The sequence below is a fragment of the Microcebus murinus genome, chromosome 12, assembly GCF_040939455.1.
Source record: "Microcebus murinus isolate Inina chromosome 12, M.murinus_Inina_mat1.0, whole genome shotgun sequence".
NCBI lineage: Eukaryota > Metazoa > Chordata > Mammalia > Primates > Cheirogaleidae > Microcebus > Microcebus murinus.
Window position 1 is genome coordinate 70,843,130 of NC_134115.1, and position 27,945 is coordinate 70,871,074.

A 27,945-nucleotide genomic window follows, 5' to 3' on the forward strand; every position below is an offset into this window, starting at 1 on the left:
GGAGGATGCATTGCTGATCAGGTTCATGCATGACCAGTGTCCTCCTCAAACCATGGCGAGGGGTTCTCAATGTGTTGCAGGAGGTCCAGGCAGGCAGAGTCTAGGTTTAACAGAACCATGACCACACTGGCTTCCACTAATGGAGGGCTCAGTTTATAACAGTGAGACTTTGTGTTGAATTATTGGTCAACTCCTGATCAGCCTCTGTTCCGGGCTGATAAATGATCATTGGGCCAACCTGCATTTAGCTCTCAGCAGAGATTCGAAGCTCTCATTTCTTCCTTTAACCACACCTCCCTCACAGGGCTGCTGTGGGGATCACATGACCCCACTGGCCATGATCCTATGAACCCTCTTTCAGTCAACATGAAATACCTAACGTCTGCTAGTGACCTCAATTCCTGTCTCCATACAGCTCTGCCTAAACCTGCCTAATGTGAGTGACTCAATGGTCAGTTTAAGGGATGAGTTGCCCATTTATTCCTCAAGAGGCTGAATAAAGTCAAGAACACCTACAGCTACTTGATTCTAGCTGCCCTGAGACACCCAATGCTTCAATTACGCTTTCCACTCTCAACGAGGAACATCAAAACAGCACATGTTGGGCTGGGTGCAGTGGTGATGCCTATCATCCCAGCACTCTGGGAGGCAAAGGCAGGAGGAATGCCTGAGGCCAGGAGTTCAAGACCAGCCTGGGCAACAAAGCAAGACCCTATCTGCTTAAACAAACAAACAAACAAAAAAATTCAGCACTTGGTGAATACTCTTTAATTTTTTGGTCACACTACTATCTGGCACATTGCCTAACATACTATCCCCACTGACATGAACTTTAACAAACATAAGGCAACCTCCCAAACACAAAGGTCTACTGGATAAATTCCTCTTAGAGTTTGGATTGGGAGCTTGCGTTGTTGCCTTTATTATTTGGCAAGGTAAGTCATGTAGCCTGTCACGGTACTCTTTCCTAAATGACCTAAATGAGTCCACCCAAATCCCTAGTGGACGAGAACAGGGCGCAGGAGATGCCCTGAATGACCTCCAAGGCAGGTGCCTCCAACCCCAGTGGCTTCCATCTTACACCAAAAGACAAGCTAGGGCCAGCCTGAGCAAGAGCGAGACCCTGTCTCTACTAAAAATAGAAATTAATTGGCCAACTAAAAACATATAGAAAAATTAGCCAGGAATGGTGGAACACGCCTGTAGTCCCAGCTACTCAAGAGGCTGAAGCAGAAGCATTGCTTGAGCCCAGGAGTTTGGGGTTGCTGTGAGCTAGGCTGATGCCATGGTACTCTAGCCAGGAGAAAGAGTGAGACTCTGTCTCAAAAAAAAAAAAAAAAAGACAAGCTAGGATATGTGGACTTAAAAAGTACTAGGTGGCAAGTATCTAAGGTGTTAGTTTTAGTGTTATTCTTTTAAACTACAGTGCTTACAAAGATAACTGCAAATTCTCTGACATTCCTCCTATCAAGAGAGGGGGTCTCTGTCCTTTTCTCTTGAATCTGGAAGAGCTTGGTACTGCTTCAATTAAATTGAATATGGTATTAATGGTGTTTTGTGATTTCCAAGGTGAAGTGACAGTTCTCTTGGGATATCTGCTGTAGAGGAAGAGCCAGCCACCATGTAAAAAGTCCAACTATCCTGTGACTGCCATGTTTAAGAGGCCATTAGTAGATGTTCCAGTCAACTGTCCCAGGTGAACCCAGCCTTCCAACCATCCCTGCCAAGGCTCCAGACGTGTGAGTGCAGCTGTTGTGCACCCTCTACACCAGCCCATCTTCCAACTGAGTGACCTTGGTTGATGCCATGAGGAGCAAAAGAATCTCCCAGCTGAGCCCTGCCCAAATTCTTGACCAACAGAATCCATGAGCTATGATAAATGGTGGTTGTTTTAAGGCACTAAGCATTGGGGGGCTTTGTTAAGCAACAATAGATAACCAGAATGAAAACCATACATATACACAGACATAGCATGTGTGCATGACGTATGTGTGTACATAAAAGATTTCATATGTATAAAGTTTTTCATAATTTTAACAAATGTTTCTTAGGAAATCCCCATACTATGATGCTAACTTAAGTATTACCTGCTTGGAGACAGGAAGTAGAATAAACATATGCATTTTAAAAAAATGTAAAAGAAGAAGGAGAAGAAACTAGATACTGTTTTCTGAAGGCCACTAACCCTGTTTAGGATAAATACATTTAAAGGCATTGGACTATCTGAGGCTGCCTTATACTACATCCCCCAGGTCCATATTAAGAACTCGATAAAATGCATTAGAAAGGGGGGGCAGGGGACCGCACAAATAAAAGGAGATTTAAGAGACATATCTACCAGATGCAACGTGTAGTCTGTAGTTAGCTCCTGATTCAAACAAAGCAACCATAAAGAGGTGGATGAGATGACTGCAGAAAATCGATCAAGGACTTGGTATAGATGACATTAAGGGGTCATTGTTCATTTTGTTGAGTATGATAATGGTATTGTGGTTATATATATAAAATAACAGGCTGGGCGCAGTGGCTCACACCTGTAATCCTAGCACTCTGGGAGGCTGAGGCGGGCGGATTGCTTGAGGTCAGGAGTTCGAAACCAGTCTGAGCAAGAGCGAGACACTGTCTTTACTATAAATAGAAAGAAATTAATTGGCCAACTAATATATATAGAAAAATTAGCCGGGCATGGTGGCACATGCCTGTAGTCCCAGCTACTCGGGAGGCTGAGGCAGCAGGATCGCTTGAGCCCAGGAGATTGAGGTTGCTGTGAGCTAGGCTGACGCCACGAAACTCACTCTAGCCTGGGCAACAAAGCGAGACTCTGTCTCAAATAAAAGAAAAAAAAAAACATATCTATTAGAGATATCTATTTAAGTCTTATCGGGTTAAATGATAAATTAGGACTTGCTTTAAAATAAACAACTGGGAGTTGTACACATGGGCGTTTCATCATACTAGTCTCTCTACTTTGTGTATTTGAAAATTTCTATAATAAACATTTAAACAAAATCTCGCACCATTCAAAAGAGATGGGGATTGGGAGGATGTCATCGCAGTGTGGCCTCAGCCATGACTTGGAGAGTCCGGGTCACTGGCTGAAGAGACTTACGTCCACAAGAGGAGGAAGGTGCCATGGGACGGGGACGGGGGAAATTACTCCAAGCCATTAGCAATTAGTTTTCTTCCACATCATGAAAACAAAACACAACACACAGACCTCTGTTGGGACCCAACTCGACACCTACCTATGCACTTCAAGTCACACGTTAGATTTCATTCCCACCTCCCAGGCCTTGGTGCAGCTTATAAAGGGGCTGCACTCCTGTGCTTTGTGCCTAATTTCACAGATACCACAAACTTTTACAGCAAGAAACGAAATATACGCAGCGATGAAAGCTAAATGTTTACCTTTGAACGCCCAAGCTAACTTTCTACCCAATCTAATTTCATGAAAACGATGTCTTTATCCCTTAGAAGGTTTCTGAAGGACACAGGATTGATTTTTGACCTTGAACTAAAAAGCACCATCATCCTTGACCCAGTACAGTAAGAACATTATGATACGGAACAGGACAAGCTTCTCAGTGGATATCCTTGAGCAGCCACAGTGATTGGAGCTCAGAACAACATCCAAGTTACAGGTGTAAAAATACAGGAACGTTCTAGAAATCAGCACATTCAAGTCCTTCATTTTACAGATGGGAAAAATGAGGGGAGAGGCAGGTTATGTTGCCAAGCAGCCACTGCAAAGCCAGGAATAGAACGCAAGTCTTCTGACCCTGCGACCAGCACAATTTTCCTTGTTAGGACTATCTTGAGACAACTGCATTATGGACATTACCCGAACAAGAAAGGAAAAGGCAAGTCTGGCATTTCTGCTACTGAAAGGGTAAGAACCAAATATGCAACACTGGAAAACCAGACATTTCGGTGTTATAAACTCCTTGACCATAAAAAGTGTTTGCTTTGGGGAAATACTCTTGGCCTTTTTTTTCTTCTTTTTTCACCGTAGACAGTGTGTGGTGGGGAGGTAGCCTACCACCACAGAAGAAGAAGAAAATGAAACAAATTTGTGCCTGACTAAACAGCAACATGCAATTAAAATGATGGATGTCTTTGTGCCAGAGGTTGAGTTTGAAACAAGCTGCTGGAAGAAGGGCAGCCCTGGAAATAAATTGCCAAATTACTTTTTTTGCAGCCAGATTGCAGATTCCCCCTCTGTGCAATTCTGAAAGCAAATAACTCCACATAAATAAATATGCAACAAATTCCCAGGAAACCCAGCCAAGAAACATGAACAGAAGAACTAACTTTGGGTGGATGACTGCCCCCACCCAACGTGCAACTTAGGAATGTGACTAAATTTGAAAAGAAAGGCCTGTCAACACCACCTTGCACACGATGCTTCCCTAACCGCCGCCCCCCCACCCCCAGTCCTGTAGTGACTGCTCCCTTTTCATCCCTGGAGCTCCCCGCAGCCTTGAAGTCACAGCTTTGAATGTCATAACACACCTTGTAGTGCAGTACACTTGAAGGCACGTTTTCTGGAGTCAGAGTGTAGGGGTCTGAGTCCTAACTCTATTAAACAGCTCAGGCTGCATGTGATGTCCAGGAAGTGTCTTACCTAGCAAAGATGTTATAAGGATTGCATGAAATGGGGTGATGAATTTAACAGGGCTTAGTCTGGGGTTCACCCACAGGACAGGCCTGGTGAGGAAGGTGGCCTCCTTCTAGGCAGCTTCCCTGTTTATAGAAGAGGCAGGTGGGCTTACGAAGGTTAAGGGACAGGGGAGTGTTATGGGCTGAACTATGACCACCCCCAAACTCACATGCTGAAGCCCTAACCCCCAGTACTTCAGAATGTGACTGTATTCAGAAACGGGGCTTTTAAAGAGGTAACTAACTAAATGAAAATAAGGCTGTCAGGATGAGCCCTAAACCAATCTGACTGGTGTCTTCATAAAAAGAGATCAGGACACACAGAGAGACCCCAAGGGCACACACTCACGGGGAAAAGACCATGTGAAGACAGAAGGAGAAGGGGCTGAACAAGGGGCCACATACGCAGCAAGGAGGGCAGCCATCAAGGAGGGCAGCCTCCGAGGAGACCAAAATCGTGCCAGCGCCCAGATCTTAGCCTTCCAGCATGGTAAGAAAATAAATTTCTGTTGCTTAAGGCACCTAGTCTGCAGTACTTTGAAAACCCATGGGAGGGAGGAACACAGGCTTCAAGTAAGGGAGCACGTTTAAGTCAGCTACAACCAGCACGACCCCCGACTAACCCCTTCACCTTTCTGAATGTGTTTCCTGTCTGTGAAACAGAGACGATGAAAAGGCTCCCGCCGAGCCACGTGAGGGTGAAATAAGAACACGAGCAGAGGGCGCCCAGGACCTCTGACTCTAAGCCCAGGGACTTCACTTTGGCGACTGGGGCTTCCTTTTGGCGACTGGGGCTGTGCCCTGCAGCAGCCCTCAGATACTCTGCATGGTGCTCTACGGGGCTGAAACTGACAGTCAGATCTGTCCCCAATGGCCTGGACACTCCCCAGGCCACAGCATGGTCTTGGACCCCAAGCTCCTTGGGTCCCACCTATGGCTGGTATTCAATGAACCCCACTAGCAAAGTAGCCTGTATTTGAGTGCTTTTAGCAACTATGCCAACTGCTATGGTGCAGAATTTTAGAGCTATTTACCTGACTCTGTGTGTGTGTGAGTATGTGTGTTAGGATTTTCAAAAAGGTTAACGAGTGGAAAAGCACATAAACTTTTTTCCTTTGACACTGTCTATAAAACTACAACTGAGGCATCACTACCCATTCATCAGATGGAGGGGTATACAAATAAAGTTGTCTTTTTATAGGTAGCCTTTGATTTTTCTTTTTCTTTTTTCTATTGGGTGAGTCAGTAGTCTTAACAAAAAAGAAAGACAGAAAGAAAAGTCACTACACCTCCTGCAGGAAGAAGGCAGAAAATGACACATTCAGATGGAGAAAAGGTAGGTGTGAGGCTTACAGCCTCTCCTTCCGGGTGGATTTGTAAGGATGGCATTATCAAGATTATTTCTCTGAGGTGCGTGGTTTGCGGTTAGTGTGAGCTGCTGTGAGAAGAATCTTGACTGTAAGTTTACCACACAGAAAGTGAGCCTTTCCTTATCCATTAACTAAGAAAAAAATGTCCCAATCATAAACGCATTTTTAAAGCAACAGTTGAATACCAAGCATTAACTATTATGAAATGTTACCTTAGAATATACAAATTAAGTATGTTCACAATGTCAGGTTAAACATTTTTTTAGGCTGGGCCCATGTGGCTCATGCCTATAATCCTAGCACTCTGGGAGGCAAGGCTGAGGCAGGAGGATTGCTTGAGCTCAGGAGTTTGAGACCAGCCTCAGCAAGAGAGATACCCCAGCCCCTGTGTCTACTAAAAACAGAGAGAAATTAGCTAGACAACTAAAAATAGAAAAAATTAGCCGAGTGTGGTGGCACACACCTGTAGTCCCAGCTACTTGGGAGGCTGAGGCAGGAGGATTGCTTGAGCCCAGGAGTTTGAGGTTGCTGTGGGCTGATGTCATGGCACTCTAGCCCTAGCAACAGAGTAAGACTCTGTCTCAAAAAAAAAAAAAATTCTTTTTAAAAAAGAATATAAAAATAGGAAATGATTTACAGAACAGCACATCTAGGAACAAATATAGTAATGCCTCATCATCTTGAACTGCTACAAGCTGGTATAAGTTAACCGAGTTTCTCCAGGGCAAGTGGAACAAACTCACCTGGAATGCTGGAATGCTAAACGTTTCAAGCCCCAGCGTCCCGGGACTTTCAAAACCATGTCGAAAGGTATTCATTCAAGACCGTCACTAAACCAGGCACTGAGCCCCCAAGCCCCTCCCCGCTTTCTAAGAAGCCTAGAGAATGCAAGAGGAGGAAGATCTGTTAGGGGGTTCCACAGGCGCCCCCACACGCCAGGCAGTGTGAGGAACTTCTGCTGGACGGTGCACAGATGGAACATTCCAACGAGCGAAGTGAGATGTGAGGAATGGGGTGGGGGGGGGTCACTACACGGATCTAGCCAATGGCCACTCTATGGGAATTCAGACTATGCTACTGGATCTTCCAATTTTTCAAGAAAATCTACAAATTTACATTTTTATGTGAAACGGAAAGATTTCTTAAAAACTCCGTACAGCCCTCTAATTGTTTTGTTTTAATCGAAGCGTCACATACCTAGACAAAAGCGCATAGGTCAACGTGTATGACTCAAGGAATTACCACAAGTGAACATACCTGGCAACCACCACCCAGGTCAAAAGGCAGAACATTTCTAGCACCACCCCTCCCCTCCCCGGAAGCCCCCGTGAGCCCCCTTCCCAACTTCCACCCCTTCCTTCCCTCCCACAGTTGGCACAGATTCATTTTGCCGGTTCTGAAGTTCATGTAAATGGCACCGCACAGCACGCGTCTTCTACAGCCGTGCGGGGACAGTGCCCTCCCCCTTGGATCCACAGCGGTTTGCATCTGCAAACAAAGGCACACAGGTGGTGCTTTACAACCCTCCGAGGAAGGGAAAGGAGACCATGAGACCAAGACCAGAGTGGACTCACCCACAGTAGAGAACGATAAGAAGAGACTAGGTGGGGTGGGGCAAAGTCAAAGGCAAGGGAGGGTCTGTTCCCGGATCAAGATCAAAAAGACAGTGAGAGGACTGGGTGGTGGCGAGTGCCAGTGGGAGGAGGTCAACAAAGTGTACCGTCACCAAGAGGGCAGAGAGCAAGCCAGCCCAGAGAGACTGCAGCCAGGGTGGCTGGGACCAGCCCCGTAGCCCTGAGATCCTACACTCGCCCCAGAAGACACCAGGCAGGCTTCCAGGGTGGAGGAATTAACACAGATTACAATTTCAAATAAATACACAGTCAACAGAAGAGTAAGCACCTGCCATTGAGCTTTAACACTGATAAACATTCTGCATCATCTTTCTCTATTCGTTCCTTCCCTGGCTCTCTATTAATGTTTTTACACGTCTTTTCAGGGAGGGCGGTAAATTGCACTTACACGAAAATGCACAAATCTAAGCTGTTCCGCTTTGACAAATGGAAGCTTTGGTGTAACTCATACCTCTTGACGATCCAGCTCATTTCCATCTCCCCAGAAAGGTTTGGGGTGCCCCTCCCTAGTCAATCCCTGGCCTTCTCCATCCCCCCAAGGTAAGAGCTATTCTGATTTGTTTTCTCCACAGATTCGTTCTGCCAGTTCTAGAACTGCAAATAAATGGAATCATACAGAGGCTACTCTTTTGTATAAAGTTAATTTCACTCAATATAATGTGTCCAATACAAAAAAAAAGAGCTTTCAAAACTCAGTTTTGGTTAATGTCGTATAGACACATTTACATCTTTCCTGTGCCATTGTACGTGGATAAGCTATAAAGCGTTGAGATAAATATTTCAGACAAAACTAACCTTAACTAGGATTCAGAGCCATGATTTTCAATGAATTACTCAAGTCCTGCTGTCTTCCCATGGTCCCATGTTACAGATACCAGTTTCTGCACCTAAAATGTGCAACAACACAACAATCCCAGAGCTCTGATCAACAAGAGCAGATTGTCAGCATTTGCAAAGAAGCAAGGTAGACCACTACTTTTTGATCTCCAACCCTGGCTCTTCCCCCTGAGCAAGAAAACTGGGTAAGAGCATATAAAAACTGCAGAGTTCTCTGATAAAAACAAAAAGAGACATTCCCATTCAACTGTCCATTATTTGGGGAAAGAGATGCATCTCTGGCTTAGTGTTATATCTCCCTGGTGCCTGGCTTGGTTCTGTGTACACAGTAGGCACTCAATAAATGCCTGTCCTTTTGTTATTCCCTCCCCCTTGAAAAATATCTATACCTTCTCCCCCCAGGTTTGAGGCAACAGAGTGGCCAGGAGCCCGCGCTGCCTTCCTTTTCTCACCTGGACTACCTGGTGGCAGCAACACCAGCACCTGTGCTCAGGGGCTCTACGAGCTGAGAATCCACGTACAGCAGCCCCCAGAGCCTGGCCCAGAGCAAGTGTCCTACAAATGTCTACTACTGTCTGCCTTGGTCTCCTATACCAGCCTGTCAGACATGAGCCCCATGCAAACTGTCACCAAACTCTTCACGTGTCTGACTCACTGGCCCCTCATGCTGGCCTCATCTAAAAACAACCAGGCCAGGTGGGGTGGCATGCCTGTAGCCCCAGCTACTGGGGAGGCTGCGGCGGGAGGATTGCTTGAGCCCAGGAGCTCTGAGCTGTAGTGTGCTATGCCCATCAGGTGTCCACACTAACATCGTGTGACCTCCCAGGAGTGAGGGACCACCAGGTTGCCTAAAGAGGGGTGAACTGGTGCAGGTCAAAACTCCCTCGCTGATCAGCAGTGGGACTGCCTGTGAATCGCCACTGCACTCCAGTGGCAACATGGCAAAAACCCATCTCTTAAAAAATAAACAAATAAATAAATAAAATAAAATATGCCCAGAAATGTATCCAGGTTTTGTGGTACCTTAAACCTTACACCTTTTGGGGGTCCTCGTAAATAAAGAAAATACAAAAAACAGCTTATATTTTGCAAACTTTACAAAAGCAAGGATCCAGTGAGTACACAGTACTACCAGGGCCCTTCCCTATGGCTGCTCCACCCCAGGTTCTCAACCTCACCAACCTGCCATGCACAAAACAGGGGGGCCACATCTTAGCTCTCCATCAATCCCACCCCTAGATGCAACCACCAAATCCACTGGGTTCAAAGTCCTCAAACTCTTACTGCCTCTGCCCTTCTAATCCATGCCCAGCATCACTCAAACTCAGACCCACAGCACAGCCGACCACCCCTTAACGTAACTACCCACCTTCAAGCACCCTGCAGAGCCAACACTCCAAGCACAGCACTCCCCTGCTCAAACACGTGCCACGGTCTCAGCCTGCCTTCCCATCTCCCCTGCTCCTGCATCCCACAAGCCCCAGTGCTTTCCAAGCATGCCCTCCATGCATTCCTCTACCTGGACTGCCAATTAACCCCAGGGTCTAAATCACCCCAATATCACCTCCCTCAGAGCCATCCCAGTCAAAATCTACTTCTACTTCCAAAGAACCCCCACATGGCTTCATTTCGCTGGCTATCACAGCGCCCAAACCATTCTGCATAGTACCACGGTTATCTGGGAAGCTTACTGAGGGGCAAAGAGCTAGAAAGAATCAAAAAGAACAAATATTAATACCATTTTCTGGATCTTAGCTACTGTATCAGCTTGCCAGGGCTGCTATAACCAAGTACCACAGGCTGGGGGGCTCAGAAGACAGAAATGTATTTTCTTACAATCCTGGAGGCTGGAAGTCAAAGACCAAGGTGTGGGCAGGGCTGGTTCCTTCTGAGGCCTCTCCCCTGGGCCTGTGAATGGCCGTCCCTCTGTATGTGTCTATGTCCAAATTTCTTCTTACAAGGACACCAGTCATACTGGATCAGCGCCCACCCTAATGACTTCATTTTAACTTAATTCCATCTTTAGAGACCCTACCCCCAAATACAGTCAACATTCTGAGGTACTGGGGGTGAAGACTTCAACATACAAATTTGGGGAAGAAGTGGGGGTGGGGGGGGCAAGATTTAGCTCTTAAGAGCTACCTCCTTAGCCAGACTGGAAAGACAGTACCTGCTCTGCTGACCTCAGGGCATTACCACGAGAACTGGGAACACACACAAAGGTCCAACGTTCTCAGCAGGACCTTAGAACCTGTCGGCCAATCTCAACCCTATTACGAGCCATAAATGCCCTGTAATGTGCCTTCCTGCACTACGGCCATTCTGGATCCTTCTGTACAAGGGTACAGCTGCCTCCCTGGCTGCAAAGATAAGAATTCTCGATTTCCCTAAGCTTTTCTCCAAATATAAGAGGCGGTACAATATAAAGATTAAGGTCAAGTTTTATTACCACTTAAAAAAAGAGAGAGAGAGAGAAAAGAGTACACACAGTACCATCACGCTTTTGTTGAAAAAAACTTTTTTCTCCATATTCAGAAAAAAGGTGGGCTGTCGAGGTGGCTCACGCCTGTAATCCTAGCACTCGGGAAGGCTCAGGCGGGAGGACTGCTTGAGCTCAGGAGTTCAAGACCAGCCTCAGCAAGAGCAAGACCCCGTGTCTACTGAAAATAGAAAAAATTAGCCAGGCGTGGTGGTGGCACCTGTAGTCCCAGCTACTCGGGAGGCTGAGGCCGCAGGCTCACTTGAGCCCAGGAATTTGAGGTTGCTGAGAGCTACGATGACACCACTGCACTCAGGGCAACAGAGTGAGACTCTGTCTCAAAAAAAAAAAAAAATCACTTGCCAAAAACAAGGTCAATAACGTTATCTATTATTTAAATACTACATAAAGAACTACTATCACATGAAACATGTAGGTCTCACCCAAGGCACCCCGCAAGTTCCCAGGCAGGAGAGGGAATGCTATATGGGAGGGGTCGGCTAAGCCCTTAAGGGATAAGAACCAGCCAATAGGAAGACAGCACAAACAAAGGTACACAGGTGAGACAGGAAGGGTGAGGGCTGGGGAGCCGCCAGAGAACCACTAGGGTGACAGCCATGGAGAAACACTGCGGAAAAGTGGCCTTAGAGCCTCAAAATGACTTTAAATCTAGTTGTGTCATTTACTAGCAGTGGGATATTGGGTCAAAATCTTACTGCTGATCTCTAAAAAACAGGAACACCCACAATTCTCTCAAAGTGGTGCTATAAGGATTACATATAAACTACGAAAGGTCACAGAATGATCTAAACCTAAAACACTACACAAATGTAAGGGATGTGTCCCAGTGAAACACTGGTCCACAAACTTGGCTTCACCTCGAAATCACCTGGGGAGTTTTAAAACATTCTGATGACAGGGTCCCATCTCCCAAGCCCAGCAGTCCTTCCTGGTGGCAGTAGTCTGGGGTGCGCCCTAGAAACTGGGCTTGGAAAAGCTCCCCAGAAGATTCTAGCATGCAGTAAATGTTGAAAACTACTGTTGCAGCTCATCAGGCAGCCTCAGAAAAGCCCCCGAAAGCAAAGCGATGATGCTTTGAAGACTGGAACACTATGCAAAGTGGACCCAAGAATCCAGGTGATGTGGAAACCTGCGACTGCCTAGGGTGGGCGTGGGGGTCCTATAACCTTCATGTCCTCTGAGTGAAGCACTGGAGGAACAGGCACTCAGCATGCTGACCCAGGGCTACCAAGGCTACCAAGGGCAGAGGTGACGCAGTACGATTCAAGAGCAACTCCACACTCCACCCTCAATGAGCTCCTTATGAACAATGCCCACACTTCGGCCATTTCATATTTTCCACACAGGGCCTTACATATTATACTTGATGCTGTATGTTTTTTCCCCTCCCTTAACAAGTAAATGCTGAAATAAAACAGGCCTTGTCAGTAAATGGAATAAAGTGTAGCTATCTGGAAAACTCACATATGTGGACGAGCTCGTTCCCTGAAGTGAGCTGATATGATAAATGGCATGTTATAGTAATTCTAATACATGCAATCTTTCTTATTCTTTTAAGAGACACCATGCAATTTTTGCATTTTTCTTCAGGAGCCTCTTTAATGAAGAGGAACTTATCCACAGCTTTTAGAATAAAGCTAAATAAATCCCATAGCTCTAGAGTACTTGGGTATTCTCAAGAAACAAATGCCTCCAACCTTAAATTCTCCACTTTACCATTTAAAATATCCCAAATCTCAGACCTCCTCCCCTTGGCTTTCACCCTGGAGCATCCACTGGATCTGCCACTGCTGGCCTGTGCACATGAGCTGGGCCGGCTCCCAGCCAGTCTGGGCCCCTCCCTGGACTCTGACCAGCCACTCTTGCTACCATCAAAGTGGTTCTGATGACACCCAGTACAGACTGCAACCGACTGAGCAGGTGGCTGGGGCCTGGGGTATCAGGGCCCAGCAAGCAGGAGCAATAAAAGGACTACGGTCAGTGAAATGCCATGGAAGTGGCTGTCGAGAGTGCGCTGCAGGTTACTAACCCTGGTAAGCCCTTATAGTTCCCTGGATGAAAGCCCGCATCCGCCTCATAGGCAGATAGCGAGAACCCCAGCTCACTCTCAGAAGAGGTGGCAGAGCCTCAGAGAGGCCAAGAGGCCTGCTGAGTGACTCTGCATTTGCCACAGGTGAGCGCCAGAGGCTGGAGTGAGCAGCTGTGAACGTTCCGAGGCAGACAGGAAAGGCCTCCCCCTGCACCCTAAGAACAAGGCTTTGGACCGCGTGTTCTCCACGGGCTTGCTTAGGGGTAAAACCCAGTGGCTCCAGCAGTCCCACACTCAGCCCGGTTCCCTTCTCTCTGAGGTGTTCATGGATTCTGCCTTCCCTAAAATGTCTGCTGGCGCTCTAGCCAGGAGAGGTGGAGAGGGCTCACCGAGGGCCTCCAAAAGAGTGTAAAGGAACCCAAACAGGCGTGTGCTAGAGAAAAAAAGAATCCAAAGTCAAGGAAAACACTGGAAACCAATGTCAAGGAGCTGACAAACAGAAGGTGGACACAGGGGGAAAAAAGACATTCTTTCATCAAATCTACTGAAAACTTTCCAAAAACAAAGAGGAATTTGGACCTCTTCAAAGTAACGTCCATTGGAAAATGAGGAGGATGGTTGGAAACTGGCAAGGGCTGAGCAAAGGAGCAGGAATCTGGAATGTGTTATTTCAAGCCTCAGTGCCTTTGCATATGCTGTTCCAGCCACCAGAAAGGCTGTTCTGCAACTTGTCCTGAGACCCAAAGCCTTCTCTCTGATATTCTCCCAGTTGCTCACCCTAGAGTTAACTCTCCCCTCCCACTCCCTCACCCTACACCTTCAGCCTTCCTCTGAGCTTGTTTAAAGTACTCTTCAGCACTTTTCACATCAGAAGTAATTACTTATCTCCACTCAGCCTTCTTGAGAACAAGAAGCCTTTCTTACTGATCTGTGTGCCCTGATTCAGTTGTTTCAAATAAGGCAGCTCCTTGTACCAACTGTACCTCAGGGATAACAAAATGTTGAGGATGCAATCAGCAAAATCCAGAAAGTAGCAAACACTATGGGACAATGGCCCAGCTTCTTCAACAGATAAATGGCCCAAAGGGGGGTGAGGGGGAAGGTAGTTCTAGATTAAGAGCCTCAGAAAGAACATCCACCAAATGCAATGAAAGGACTTTGCTGAAAACCAAAGAGAAAATTTAACACTGACTATGTATTTGGTACTAAAAAGTAATTGTCAATCACTTTCAGGTGTTTTAATAGTATTATGACTATATATACATATATATGTATGTATGTACATATATATGTATATATTACATATATATATGTGTGTGTGTGTGTGTGTATATATATATAAAAAAATGTTAGACGAGCTCTCACTTTGTTGCTCAAGCTGGCTTTGAACTCCTGGGCTCAAGAGATACTCTCGCCTCAGTAGCTGGGAGTATAGTGTGAGCCACCACACCTGGCTCTATTTTTCAAAAACACAGTCCTTATCTTTCAGAGATACATACTAAAGTATATGTTTGAAATTACATGTTTAGAATTTGTTTTAAAATAATCAGGAAGGGGCAGTGGTGAGGGTATAAATGAAAGGAGAGTGGCTAAAGCTCTTTGATAAGTACTTAGGGCCCATTATACAGTTCTCCCTACTTTTGAATATGTTTAGAAATTCCCATAATAAAAACGTGTAAAAAAAAAAAAAGTGGGCAGAATTAAATACTACAGATCCAGCAGCTGGTCAATGCCACCAGCAGCAACTGACCTCAGCTCCTTCACAGTGAAAGTGAAGTCAGAACGTTAATTCCTACCTAGTGAGGAAAGGCCAGCGAGGGAAGTGTGCAGCGTAGGGGCTTACAGTGAAGAAGGGGGTATGGGAGACAATCACATACAGACCAGGGGTGAATGAGCTCAATACAATGAGAAAAATGCAACTCTATCCCAAAACAGGCGAAAATCATAAAACAAAGCATTTCAGGAGGAACTACAGATGGCTAATCAACATATGAAAGACACTCATCCCCATCCAATAATTGGGGAAAAGTGAGGATCACAAAGAGTTCCTGCTAACTCCCACCAGCCTGGTAAAATCAAACAAAAAAGCTGCACAATGCCAAGTACTGGAGAAGAATGGATTAGGGCGGGTTTTTTATGTGCTGCAAGGACTCTGGGAAACAATTTTGCATGATCTTAAAAGGCCCTGCCCACTCTTCCAACCAGGTACAAACCCAGGAGAGAGCTTGCTTGCGCATGTGCACCAGGAGACCAGTTCCAGCAGGTTCAAAGCAGTATTTTTTTCCTAATAGCTCCAAACTAAAAATATCCCAAATGTCCACAGACAAAGGATAAATTCTGGTATATTCATGCAGTGGAATAACTACAGAGCCATAAGAACTATAGTTATCTCAACGACCTGGATGAATCTCATAGACACGATATTGAATGGAAAATCCGTTTATATAAAGTTCACAAACATGCAAAACTAACATGAACAAGGAAGGGATGAAAAACAAACTTGGCGGGGGGGGGCGTGATTAGAGAGGAGCATTTGGGGACTTGAGCAGCACAGGCAATGGTCTTTGTTCTTAAGCTGGGTAGTGAGTACAAGGATGTTCGCTGCCTTATTATTTTTTTAACTATTCATGTTATAGTCTTTAATATTTATATTTCATCATTAAAAAATTTAAGGAATATGCTGGACAGAGGACTCACCAACAGTGAGCAACTCAGACAAAAATATAAGGGGGAGAAAGGAATGTGTCTGCCACATACCCCCAAACTAAGACCAGATAGCCTTGGAAGATAGTCAGAATGGAGCAGGAGGGTCCCAGAGAAGAGGTGCCAGAATTCCAAGATGAACAGGCAGGACTGAGTAAAGAAGGTCCAGACCTGCGTAAAAACCCACAACTCAGATGAATAGACAAACAGTATGCAGCATATACTTGCAATGGAACATTATTCAGCCTTAAGAAGGAATGAAGTGTTTTCTATTTTTAGTGCCTCTACCGGGAACGGATGGAACGAAAGTTCTGACACATGCTACAACACGGATGAACCTTGCAGACATTACACTAACGGAAATAAGCCAGATGCAAATGGACAAACGTTGTGTGATTCCACTATGTGAGGTACCTAGAGTAGTCAAATTCATAGAGACAATAAAGTAGAGTGCTGGCTGCCAGGGGCTGGGGGAGGGGAACTGGGGAGTTAGTGTTCAATGGGGACAGTTTCCATTCGGGAAGAGGAACACGTTCTGTGGATGGATGGTGGTGACGGCTGCACAACAACGTGAATCTACTTAATGCCGCTGAACTGTACACTTAAAAATAGTTAAGATGGAACGTTTTATGCTGCTTATATTATACCATGCTTTTTTCAAAAATTCGTAATTCAGGGTACTAGCAGACAGGATGAAGGAAAGGCACTGTCAGGCCTGCCTTAAATGATACAGACAACAGCATTCAGCTCACGAAACAGGCAGGGAAAAGACACTACAGAGCTGAGAGATGTCAATTCTGCAGGCACCGCCGAACCGGGCAGTTGGCGCCCCCACAGCGAGGCCTGCAGTGTGGACAACTCCACCCCTGGGACTGAGCTTGATGCTGGGTAACAAGGAAGCACCAGATGATCCCACAGGTAGGACAGGACCCCTGAGGTATCATCTTCCAGTTCTTAGCTTCCAGAAGAAAATGCTGGGCACTCAGCCAGCTATGACTCTGGGGAAAAGAACTTGCAAAAAAATGCTGAGAAATGGTAGACAGAAGCCAAATGCCAGAGATCCTGAAAGGCACAGTGGCTCAGGAGACACGGGGGGCTTTACTGCATGCAGTTCTGACCTTCCCAGGGAGTTCTAAGGGAACACATATTTAACACACGAAGGCTGGGTGTGCACAGCATGGGCTGAGGGAAGAGCACTGGAAAATGAGTCAGGAAACCTAAATTCAATCTGGCTCCACCACCACTTACTAGCTGAGTGGCCCGAGGCCATCTGCTCTGTGAGACCATCTGTAAAGGGACTATAACGTGCACCTTCTCAGGAAGCAACACAGATTCTGTGAGCCTGGGTGACAGCCTTGCCTAACAGGTAAGACACAAGGTGCTTTGCATATCAACCTCCAATCTTGAGAGACTGGTATTATTCACCATACACCACACACACACACACACACACACACACACACACACGCTGAATTTAAGTAATCCAGAATTAGCACAAAAGTGGGCACCAAACTGCCTAGAAGCCTGTCAGGAAGCTTGGATGGGGAGGGAAAAAAATTTGAAATAAGGACATAAACCATGTTTATAAACATGTACACAAAAGCACGAAGACTAAAAGGAACAAAGTGAAACCAACCAGTTGCTATGCAGCAGGATGGGAATATCTAAAACGCTTTTCTTTGAAATAATTTTAATGTTATTTTATTAAGTACTTTTTAAAAATGTAGCCTACTTCTGACCTGAGTGTTGAAGAATTATAGAATTATAGCCATCAACAGGAATGCAACCAAGTGAAACTACATTCAAGGATTCTAAAAACCTAAGTCTGATCTCGAAATGCCAAGTGGCCTGCAAAGGCAGAAACCCTTCTGAGGCTCAGGGGTCCCCATCCACCTGGGAGCCTCAGGTGCAGGCTCAGACCCACCCCTTCCATGCCTAGCCATGCTGTCAGAGAACTTCTCAGACCACAGACCTCCTGCCAGACTGAGCTGGAGCTAGGCTACCTTTACTAGCTCTGTGACCTTGGGCAAGCTTCATAACCTGTCTGCTAAGCCTTGATGATTCTCTCCTCTACAAATCAGGGATAACCACCAACACAGTTTTTGTGAGGATTCAATATGATAACCACATAAGTTGGCCTTTATTATTATGCTCATCTGCACTTTAAAAGGTCCTCATTTACTCCTTTAAGATCCAGGGGCACAGCAGAGCTCACAATCCTCCCCTACCGGAAGGAGCCCAGAGCCCAGGGAGTGGGGTTTTCTGGATCCCATCCTCTATGAGTTTGCACCTGCTGTTGCCTCTGCCCAGATACCGTCCAACAAAACCTAACAGCGGAACTCCCATGCATCCTTTGGGACAACTCCAATGTCACTTTGGGCATCAAACCTTCTCCAACTCCAGCCCACAGTTCAGCTACTCACCCTCAGCACTAGCTCATGTTGGGTTACGAATATCTACTTACTCGGTCTGCCCTTCTAGACTGGGGGCTCAAGAAACTGTCTCCTCCTCCTAAACCCATCCCCAGTGCTTAATGCGGTGTAAGGGCTCAATAAGCCTTTGCTGACTAAAGAAAATATACTGTGGACAAAAACATTTTGGAAAACAATTTTAAATAAACCAGAAATCAAAACCAAGTGGGACTAGTAAATAAACCCAGCTCTAGAGAGAAGCCATGGAGGCTACAGAAGGAGATTCGGGGGATCAGGGTGGGGGGCACCCAGGGATGCTGATGGCTAGAGCACCTCTCTGCCATATCTACTCTGGCTGGTGACAGAATCAGGGATGTCCCTGGGCAGGAAGGAGAGTCACACCCTCCCAGGAGTACGTGCTCCTGGAAGCAAACGGCCTCTGAGGTCACATCAACAAGACCTTTAACCTGTCCGCAAGAGACGTGATGGGGGAGGGGACTCAGAGGATTGGGCAGCAGGCTTCTCACCCAGGCAGATGGCCAACCAGCACTGGGGGGCCTCCCACCCCAGCTAAGGGTCCCAGGAGATGTAAAGTGAGGCGGGCCAAGGGCCTCACCCTAAATAGATACAAACTCAGGGTCTACAGTCCCTATTCAATGGTACTGAGATGGTGAGACTTCCATCAACCCATACAAGCCCATCATTTTAAATACATATTTACACGTAAATATGAAAGGAAAAAGCACAGATACACACCCCAATATTTACAGTGGGTGTCGCTGATAAAATTTTAGATGCTGTTTTAATTCTCCTGCTTCTCTGTATTTTCCAATCGGTCTGCTATGAACATGTTCTAAACGTGAAATGAAAGTGGGAGAGGGAGGCACATGCCAACCTGGGAAAAAACACCCAGATGAATCAGCAGCTGACCCTGCCTACAGACAGCAGCCATGGGCTGGAGGTGGGAACCGGACAGCAGGCTCTCGTGGAAGAGAAGGCTCCAGGCTGGGCAGAGAGGCAGGCAGAGAAACCCACCTCCAGCCGGGCAAAGGGAGTCGAGCAGTGGGCAAGGATGGAACACATGTTTTGAGGACAAATTGTAGGCGGAGGATTTCTGTGGTTGCTGGGCTGGATTTTTTTCTAAGTCCCCACGCAAGAATTTAAGGGAAGGACCCACCCCCACCGACCTTCTGCTATTTCGAAACTAAACAGACCTGTGCCTTCATCCACTGCAGTGTACTTGGGACAGAATTCAACGAGATTATGCACGTGAAAGTGCTTAGCAAGTTAATATTTGTTTGGAGCCCTGTACCAGCAGTGGGTCATGTTACTGGCACTGGAGAAGCTGGGCAGACCCCACCACCACCTGCAGCCCCTTCCCCCTGCAGACCAACACCACCACCACCCTATTAACGCTGGCAATCCAGCAATGCTGGACCCAGAGTTAGAGATCTCACCTATATCATCGGATCTGCTTTGCGAAGGGTGTTCATCCACCTCTCCCCCGACCCAACCTCAGCCCTCCTTTTAAAAAAAAGGTATTTCCAAAAATAACACAAACTCATGACCTGTGCAGATACCCAAGGCTCCCCATAGCCTCAGTTGTGGCCTGAGAGGGGGAGGAGTGGGGTAGGCACTGGAAGGCCACCCTTAGCCAATACTACCTGCAGAGGCAGAAAAAGCAAGCCACCAGAGGCCTGGGGGCAGGGGCTGCCTTCTCAGGCCTCCTGGGGTGTCCTATATGGCCCCTCATTTCTTCCTGCCTGCCAAGCCTTTGCCTTCCCCTCCCCCAACACTCACTTACCTCCACCTGTGAATGGCTGTGCCACTGCCCCTTCTAGCCAGCTCATGGCCCCTTCCCTGGACTACTGCCACGGCATAAGTGGCCTGCAGTCCCTCCTCCCAGCCAGTCTCTACCCTACTGTGGCAAAAATGGGCTCCCTAAGGCAATCACCCACCCCCAGCTCAGAGACTGCCAGACCTTTACCAGAACCACCTGAGTGCTTGATAAAAGTCCAGCTTCCTGAACTACTGAATCGGAAATTCTGGGGGTGGGCTCCGGGGATTTTAACTGGAGAAAAAAAAATCCCAGATGAACTTTGTGTACACTGAATCATCATGCTAGAGTTCCCTACTGTTCAGGAAAATCTGTCCTATTTCCAACTGCCAGGAACATAAACCACCCGGTTTCCATGATCCTGTATAAGGATGAGGTGTCAGTCTTCTCTCCCACTGCTGACCCTACACGCCACACCTTCTAAGGCAAGACCACCAGGTTCCCAAAGTAGCCCGTGCCCACTCTTTCACTGGGTGACAAAGGTAAGTCACCTTAATACACAGGCCTCAGTTTCCCATATATGTATAATGGGTGGGACAGGTGCTGTCCTCGGTCCCTTTCAACTCCAAACTTAGGCTTATGATCTTTATGTTGTATCATGTATGTTCTGTCAGATCAGAGGTTTCAGTCCTAAAATTCTAAGAACCTGCATTTGCCTGGTGGGTTTTTTTTGGGGGGGGGTGTGTAAAGATCAGGAGTTTTCTCACCTCAAGTGAAACTTTTAAAAAGCATCTCTCATACTACATCCAACTTCTAATTTCCACTAAAGAAGAGCCATGCAATGGTTAGTCTGCCTGGCATGGCTTTTTTTTTTTTTTTTTTTTTTTTTAATGTCCATTACTAGAAATTTCTTCAAATCCTTTCTGGTGTCCACAGTGGAGGGCTGAGAGGTTTATACAACTACAACCTACTAGCAACCCTTCAGCATCTTGCTGTTTATTGAGGTTTTTTACATCCTACCCATCATTGAATCCTCCCAACATCCTGGGTTTTAAAGACCAGGAAGGAAATCAATGCTCAGAGAGCTGAAGTTGCCCCGGGCTGCACAGCCAGGCTGCAAGGCAAACGGAGCTCTAACTCCACAATCCTCCATGTGTGCACTACCACCATGAGTCAACGTTGAGTTCTACATGCAGGGAAAGCAACTGCACCAAAGGCGACACTAGCCAACGAGCCATCCCCTCCAAGGCATGGCGGGATTGCTAACCAGCCAGGCACACAACCTAACAGCTTTCCACGCAGAGTTGCTGGGAGGCTGTGCACACAGGGCAACGGGAGGCGGGGCTGAGCGCACGAGCAAGAGCGATGCCAGGGATTTAGTCAACAGAGAGCTAATATGAGTCAACAGTGGGTGCCGCTGCCAAGCACACTAATGGGATCTTCAGCTGCATTAATAGAAGGAAAGTGTCTAGGGCAGGCCAAGGAAGGGAGGGAGGGAGTCCTGCCCAGCTCTGACCAAACCACACCTGGGCTGGGCAGGGCAGGGCTGGGCGAAGGAGAGGGAGGTGCTGTCCCAGGCAGGGCCAGGGTTTCTAGAGAAGAGTGGCTCAGAGTGGCACTCTGGTTGGTAAGGTGAGCAAAGGACACACCTGGACACTGAGTTTGTATGGCAAACCCACTTTAGACTCTGGATTTTTTAAAAAAGATCCCTTCGTAGCCCGGCGCGGTGGCTCACGCCTGTAATCCTAGCACTCTGGGAGGCCAAAGTGGGCAGATTGCCCAAGGTCAAGAGTTCAAAACCAGCCTGAGCAAGAGCGAGACCCCGTCTCTACTACAAATAGAAAGAAATTAATTGACTAACTAATATATATAGAAAAAATTAGCCGGGCATGGTGGTACATGCCTGTAGTCCCAGCTACTCGGGAGGCTGAGGCAGGAGGATTGCTTGAGCCCAAGAGTTTGAGGTTGCTGTGAGCTAGGCTGACACCACGGCACTCACTCTAGCCCAGGCAACAAAGCGAGACTCTGTCTCAAAAAAAAAAAAAAAAAAGAAAGAAAAAAAAAGATCCCTTCGTTCACACTTTTATCAAAGATTGAGAAATCACAGACTATCCATAACCAAGGTTAAAACATTTAGGGGTGCTAGGCAACTCAACCGACCAAAAGAGAAGGGAGATCCCTTCAGGGGCTTCTGTCAGAGAAGACAATTACAGTCACTTCTTCGCTTAGGGACACACACACATACACAACAAATGGGCCATGGTTTTGGCAAGGGACACCGCACAAGGGACACTGGACTGAGATCCTGTAATTTCAAGTGTCAACGTCTCCAGGAAGCCCGCCCAATTCCCCGATCCTATGCCAGCCCCCTGTCTGGGTGTGCCTGTCACATCACTTAGCAACGAACGCTCAGAATAAAAAACGTGTTTCCACCTGTGTTTCCCAGGAGCCTCCAGGCCACATCTCTTTCACCTTTGTGTCCCCAACACAGCACTTGACACATCGGAGACGCCCAATAAATGTTGACTGGGCTGAACTGAGGTGCCTCGACACTGTCACACTGAGGGTGTTATTGTGTTTGAGGCAACTTCTGAACACAAGTGTCCTGACTAAGGCTAATAAAAAGGTTTATGACAGCACATAACCACTTTTAGTAGGCTGACAAAGGAATTCTGGAGGCTAAGGCCACCAGGGGGTTCTAATTACAAAGGAGCCACAGATAGCCTGGCAACGTCTCTCTCGGTGCGCATGGACGTGAACGGCGACAGAGGAGCCAGCTTAGGGGTACCGAGGTCAAAGGTAAAGCCTATCTTGCCACAAGCAGCAAGGCAACACCAGAGCCCAGGAACACAGAAGAGAATAATGACAAGTGGGGCCAAATGCCAAAAAGGACAGCATAAAAAGTGAGTCCAGTGAAGTGGGTCTGAGGTCCAGCACAAATGCTACAAATTCATCGGGGAGATGGCTGCCTGGCACTAACCTTGTAGTTCCGAGAATTAATTACGGGAACTAACAGATGAGTGTGGGAGACTATGTGATGCAGCCCTAATATCTAATAAATCTTTAAATCGATGAGCCGTGCTCGCTGGTGATTTTTCTTCATCTCTCCTCCCTGAGAGCTCACATGACACAAGCCAGCATTTGCTTTTTATTTGCCTTTGGACAGGGTGCATGTACGTATATGTGTGCGTGTATAAATAAAACTTGGGGTTCATGAAATCACATCTTAAAGGCATCAAGAAATCTGCCATCACAAGAAAACCTGGAACAGGTGAATTATTTTGTCAAGGAGCCTTTCATAAAGTGAAGACACCTTTTAAAGGTTACAATGTCCCCTTCCCAACCATGCACAGTGAGGGCTCTACCGGCTGCAGTAAGTCAGCATGCCTGCCCCAACCTGTTCATTTGTGTACCTGTTTGGGTCTGTTTACCATGCACATCACTTAAGCCTGTGGCACAAACCCGGCAGAAGCAATGCGTTTTATAAACAAATCATCCCCGGGAACAGATGAGAAAACCACCGGCAAGGAGCACTGTCAAAGTTCCCAAGGCAAGCATTCCCTTCCCAGATCCGAGATGCAAACTACGCCACATCCTCTCCAAACACAAGCTGCCCACTCCAGAGGCAGCCTGCTCCCCTCCCCGGCTCTTCAGGCCTCTTCTCCCAGCTGAGTAAGAGCTGGAGAGCCTCATTCTTGGGGAGCAGTAACATTTTAATGCTAGTTTAAAGACAACAGCTCTAAGCACCGGAATGCTGGCTCCTTTTCCATAAATAAAAAGGCCCTAAAAGGGTATTTTCATAACAAAATGATATCCTATAGCGAGCACAAGGAACTAAAATAAAATTGCCATAAATTGAAACTGACTCAAAATTAAACCTACACAGGGAAGTGTTAAACTCCAGGCCAGCCAGGCTCTGATTTTCCCATCTGAGACCCTTCACATGTTCCTAGTTCCATCATGAAGTCCAAGGAATTTCTCCCACCCGAAAAGGCCTACATGCTTCCTTTGGAGTCTGGGTGTGTTGTTTCTTCCCTTGACATCCTCTGGGCGATCTGTAACATTATCTAAAGCTCAATTACTGCTGTGTCCTCAGTCACACCCAAAGATTCCCGAAGGCACCGTCTGCCACAGCGCCGGGTGCACAGTGGGCGCCTCGTTAATATGTGGGTTTGATTTGGTCTGATCCGGCCCCTTCGGCCAGGAAGACTCCTTGGTAGCTGGACGCCATGCAGGGGACAGCAGCTCTGGCCTAGTGCTAGGCTGGGCTGGAGTGGGGTGGGGGTGCAACCACCTGTGGGTGGGTCGCCAGGAGGCCAGGGATCCAGGCCCTGGCACGGGTGCTGCCGCCCTGAGACACCCCGCCAGCCCCACGCACGTCACCCGGGGGGAGAAAGTCCGGAGACCCAGGCCCCGCAGGCACCCTGGGGTCGACGCATAGCGCCCCAGCTAGGGCGCTGCCAGCACAAAGTTGCCCAGGTCCAAGAAATTCTAGAGTTAGCTCCCAAGTCGCCCAACCTCATGCTAGGCTGCGGGCCAAAGGGGCTCTTTAGGATGGTAGCAAGGGATCAGCAGAAAGCAGAAATGGTCCAACCCCCTGCAAGCCCGGGGCACCTGCCAGGCAGCAGGCGAGCAGGTGAGGGGCTTCTCCTCTCCACCATCTCACGAAGGCCTGATGGCGAGTTTATGGGGGGCAAGCTGGACACCCTGGGAGAACCCCCGAGGAGAACCCCCGCCCCGGGAGAACCACATTGCTTTGAGATTTTCTTCTCAATAATCCAGCATCAGGAAGACCCCCAGTGGATCTGAGGGGCAGAAACGGAATACAGGCTGCGAATACTAGCCACCCGCGCCAAGGGGCGGGGACTCTGGATGGGGGACTGCGTGCACTGGGGAGGGGGTAAGGCCCAAAGGACGAGGTGGGCGCCAGAGAAGGCGCAACGAGCCAAGGAGGGGGCGCGGGCAAAGGTGGGGCCCTGGAAGATACTGGGACCCAGTGGCCCGAGAGGGAGCAGGGTTAATGAGTGCTCGGAGAAGGAGATGGGGGAGGGGATCACGGGGAGAAGCAAGAGGAGCGCCCCAGGGGCAAGCACTGGGCTAGGGGGTGCTGCCCCAAGGGGAGCGGGGAGCCAGTGCCCCAGCCCGGCCCCGTCACTCACCGGCAGGTCCACGCTCACTTCGGTCCCGTCGAGCAGGAAGACGCGGCAGTAGAGGGTGGCCTTGGCGGCGCCGGCGGCGGAGATGTGCACGGCCGCGCCGCCCGTGAGCAGGGGCCCGCCGCCGGGGGGAAACACGCTGCCCCCAGGCGCGGCGGGCAGCGCCGAGGAGGCGGCGGCGGTGGCAGCCGGGCCCCCCCGTGGCCCCCCGTCGCGCTCGTCCCCCAGCCCGGCGGCCCCGCGCCCCGCCGCGCCCCGCGCGTAGCGCTGCATGGAGCGGCGGCCAAAGGTCCGGCGCAGGAACCGCAGCATCCTGGCTGGGGGCGCCCCCTGCCTCCGCCCCCTGCGCCGCCGCCGCTGCCGCTGCGCCGCCGCCCGGGAGCGCCCCGCGACGCCGTCAGTGCCCGCGGCCGCCCGCGCCGCCTCCCGCGGGCTACGGCCAGGGGCTAGCTCCCGCCGAGGCCGAGGCCGAGGCCGCGCTCTGGCCGCCTGCGGGGCGCGCCGGCCCGGCCAGCGCCAGCTGCGAGTGGCAGCAGGCGGGAGGGCGCGCTCGGGGCCGTCCCGCCGCCGCCGCCGCCGCCACTGCGCGCTCTCCCCAGCCGGTGGCCTGCGCTGGCTGCCGGGGGGCCGCTCCCGACGGCCGGCCGCGGGCGGCCCGGGGGCTGCGAGGGGCGCGGGGGGCGGGCAGCGGACTGCTGCCGCGCCGCGCGCCGGCCGAGGGCCAGCCGGAGCAGGGCGCCTGCGTGCTCCTGGCACACTCGCTCCCACTCGCCGCGCCGCGCCCGGGGCCGAGGAGGCCCGCCGAGCGCCCGCTCCCAAGGCGCCTTTTCCTGCGCCCGCAGCCCCCGCCTCCCACCTGGGAGGCTGCACCTCCAGCCGCCGCCGCCGCCGGGACTGCAGCACGCCCTCCTCCCTCGGGGCTGCGCCGGGTAATTGCAAGCCGAGTCTGTGCTGCCCCCTGCCGGCCCGAGCGCCCCCTGCTGCTGTAGGTGTGCTCACGTGTGTACACGTAGGTGAGCACACACGTGTTTCCGGCGCCTAGAGCCCTGAGGACGCCGAGAGTGCCCCCTTGCCCCCTTAGGAAAACAGGGCTGCGTGCCCTCTGGGAACCCTTGCCCCAGAGACCAGAGAGAATAGCATGACGTTTCCCCTTCTGGAAAAATAACACTCAGTTTCCCCTTCCGGAAAAGGAAAGGGGTGGACTAGGTAATCTACAAGATCCTTGCAACTTAATTAAGTTCTTTCAGTTTAAGATTTCAGAGCTGGAAGAGTTCCTTTGGCTATTCCAGTCCAATGGACTCATTCCAAATAAAGAAATTCAGGCCGGTGAGAAGGAAGTACTTTTCCAACATACTACGCAGGAAAAACCTTTCCTCAAGGAATTCAGGTCCAGTATTGAGGCAGAGGCCCACATAGGTAACCATACCTAAGAAGGCTAGTACAGGTTGAATAAACTGCTGCAGAGCAGAGTAGAACTGAAGCCTGTGGAATGAATAGCATAGAACACATTGAGAATATCGCAGAGGGAATTATAAAGCAATACCTCTCAGGTATACAAGTTCAAGGTCTGCTTCAGAGAGAAATGGGTTGTCCAGTGCTGCTAAATGAAGAAAGTGGAAGAAAACGAAGCTGAAAGGAGGTCAGGCCTTTGGGGAAGAATAACACGACCATTTATCGTGCCCTTAATCTTGCGCCAGACATTGTGCTAAGCCTTTCCATTCATCATCTGTCTTAATCCTCCTGGCAGCCTGGTTCCACTGCCATTCTTATCCCCATTGTACAGAGGAGGAAACTGAAGCTTAGAGAGCTTAAGAGACTAGCCCCAGATTCTGTAGTTAATACAGGCTCTTTTCCTGGGCTCCAAAGCTGTTGCTGCTAACCACAACCTCTGCTGCCAGGCAGAGACATGAGGCATAATTGGCAAGAAATGAAGGTACCTGAGAAGCCTGGAGAAGGCACTGGCCACAGCAAAAGGGACAGAGAAAAAGAGAGGGCTGTATTTAGGAGGCATTCCAAAAATAGACATTTACTTAGGATCGAGCACTGTGTTAGATGATTTCATGGGTGATATTTTCATTAAACCACACTCCAGCTCTTCCAGGTATTCTATTTGTCCTCACTCACTTAGGTGGAGTTTGGATAGTGGAGAAGCAATATTTGTTCCCAAGGTCTCAGAGCTCCTGAGTGGCAGCAGCTTGTATCTTCACTCATTTCCTAGTATTCCCTTGTTGGTACTACGGAGGTCTCCCATGTGACAGTGTTCTCTGAGGGGATATCTGCAATCAGCTTTCAGATGCCCACCCTGTTCCCTTCCCCCAGCCCCAGACTAGCAAGCTGATGTTCAAAGAAAGCCCAGTTCAGCTTACTGGTTTCTAGGGATAGCCCTTTTCCTGCTATACAGCCTGGGAGTGCTGCGGTACACTGAATAATGGTCACGCAAAGATGTCTACATGCCAATTGCTAGAACTTGTGACTGTGTCACTTAATGTGGTATAAGGGATTTTGCAGGTGTGATTAAGTTAAGGGGTTTGAGGTGAGGAGAGTATCCAGAACTAACCTGATGGAATCACAAGGCAGGAGGGTCCGAGTCAGAGAAGGTGTCATGATAGTGGCAGCAAAAGTTACTATAACAGGTCCAGGATACAAGGAGTGTGGGCAGCCGCTAGAAGCTGGAAAACATAACAAACCAATTATCCCCTTGAGATTCCAGAAGGAATGCAGCCTTTGGTTTTAGCCCATACTACTTATCTCTGGCTTCTGACCTCCAGAATTGTAAGATAATACATCTGTGTTGTTTCTAAGCCACTAAGGTTGTGGCCATTTATTCCAGCAGCAACAGAAACTAAGACAAGTGCACTATTACATAATA

At 48.6% G+C, this 27,945-nt stretch overlaps 1 protein-coding gene across 3 annotated transcripts in view; it reads right to left on the bottom strand.

The window, feature by feature from the left end:
• Positions 1–25,984, bottom strand: part of EPB41L4B (erythrocyte membrane protein band 4.1 like 4B) — a 136,424-nt gene extending 110,440 nt beyond the window's left edge. For 2 of the 3 annotated variants that reach the window (XM_020289422.2, XM_076008908.1), the window contains exon 1: positions 25,080–25,984. In XM_020289422.2, coding sequence (XP_020145011.2) covers positions 25,080–25,388 — 309 coding nt within the window. In that variant the 5' untranslated portion in view covers positions 25,389–25,984. The remainder of the gene's footprint in view (positions 1–25,079) is intronic. The other variant, XM_076008909.1, reaches the window with a different exon arrangement.
• Between the last annotated feature and the right edge of the window lie 1,961 nt (positions 25,985–27,945).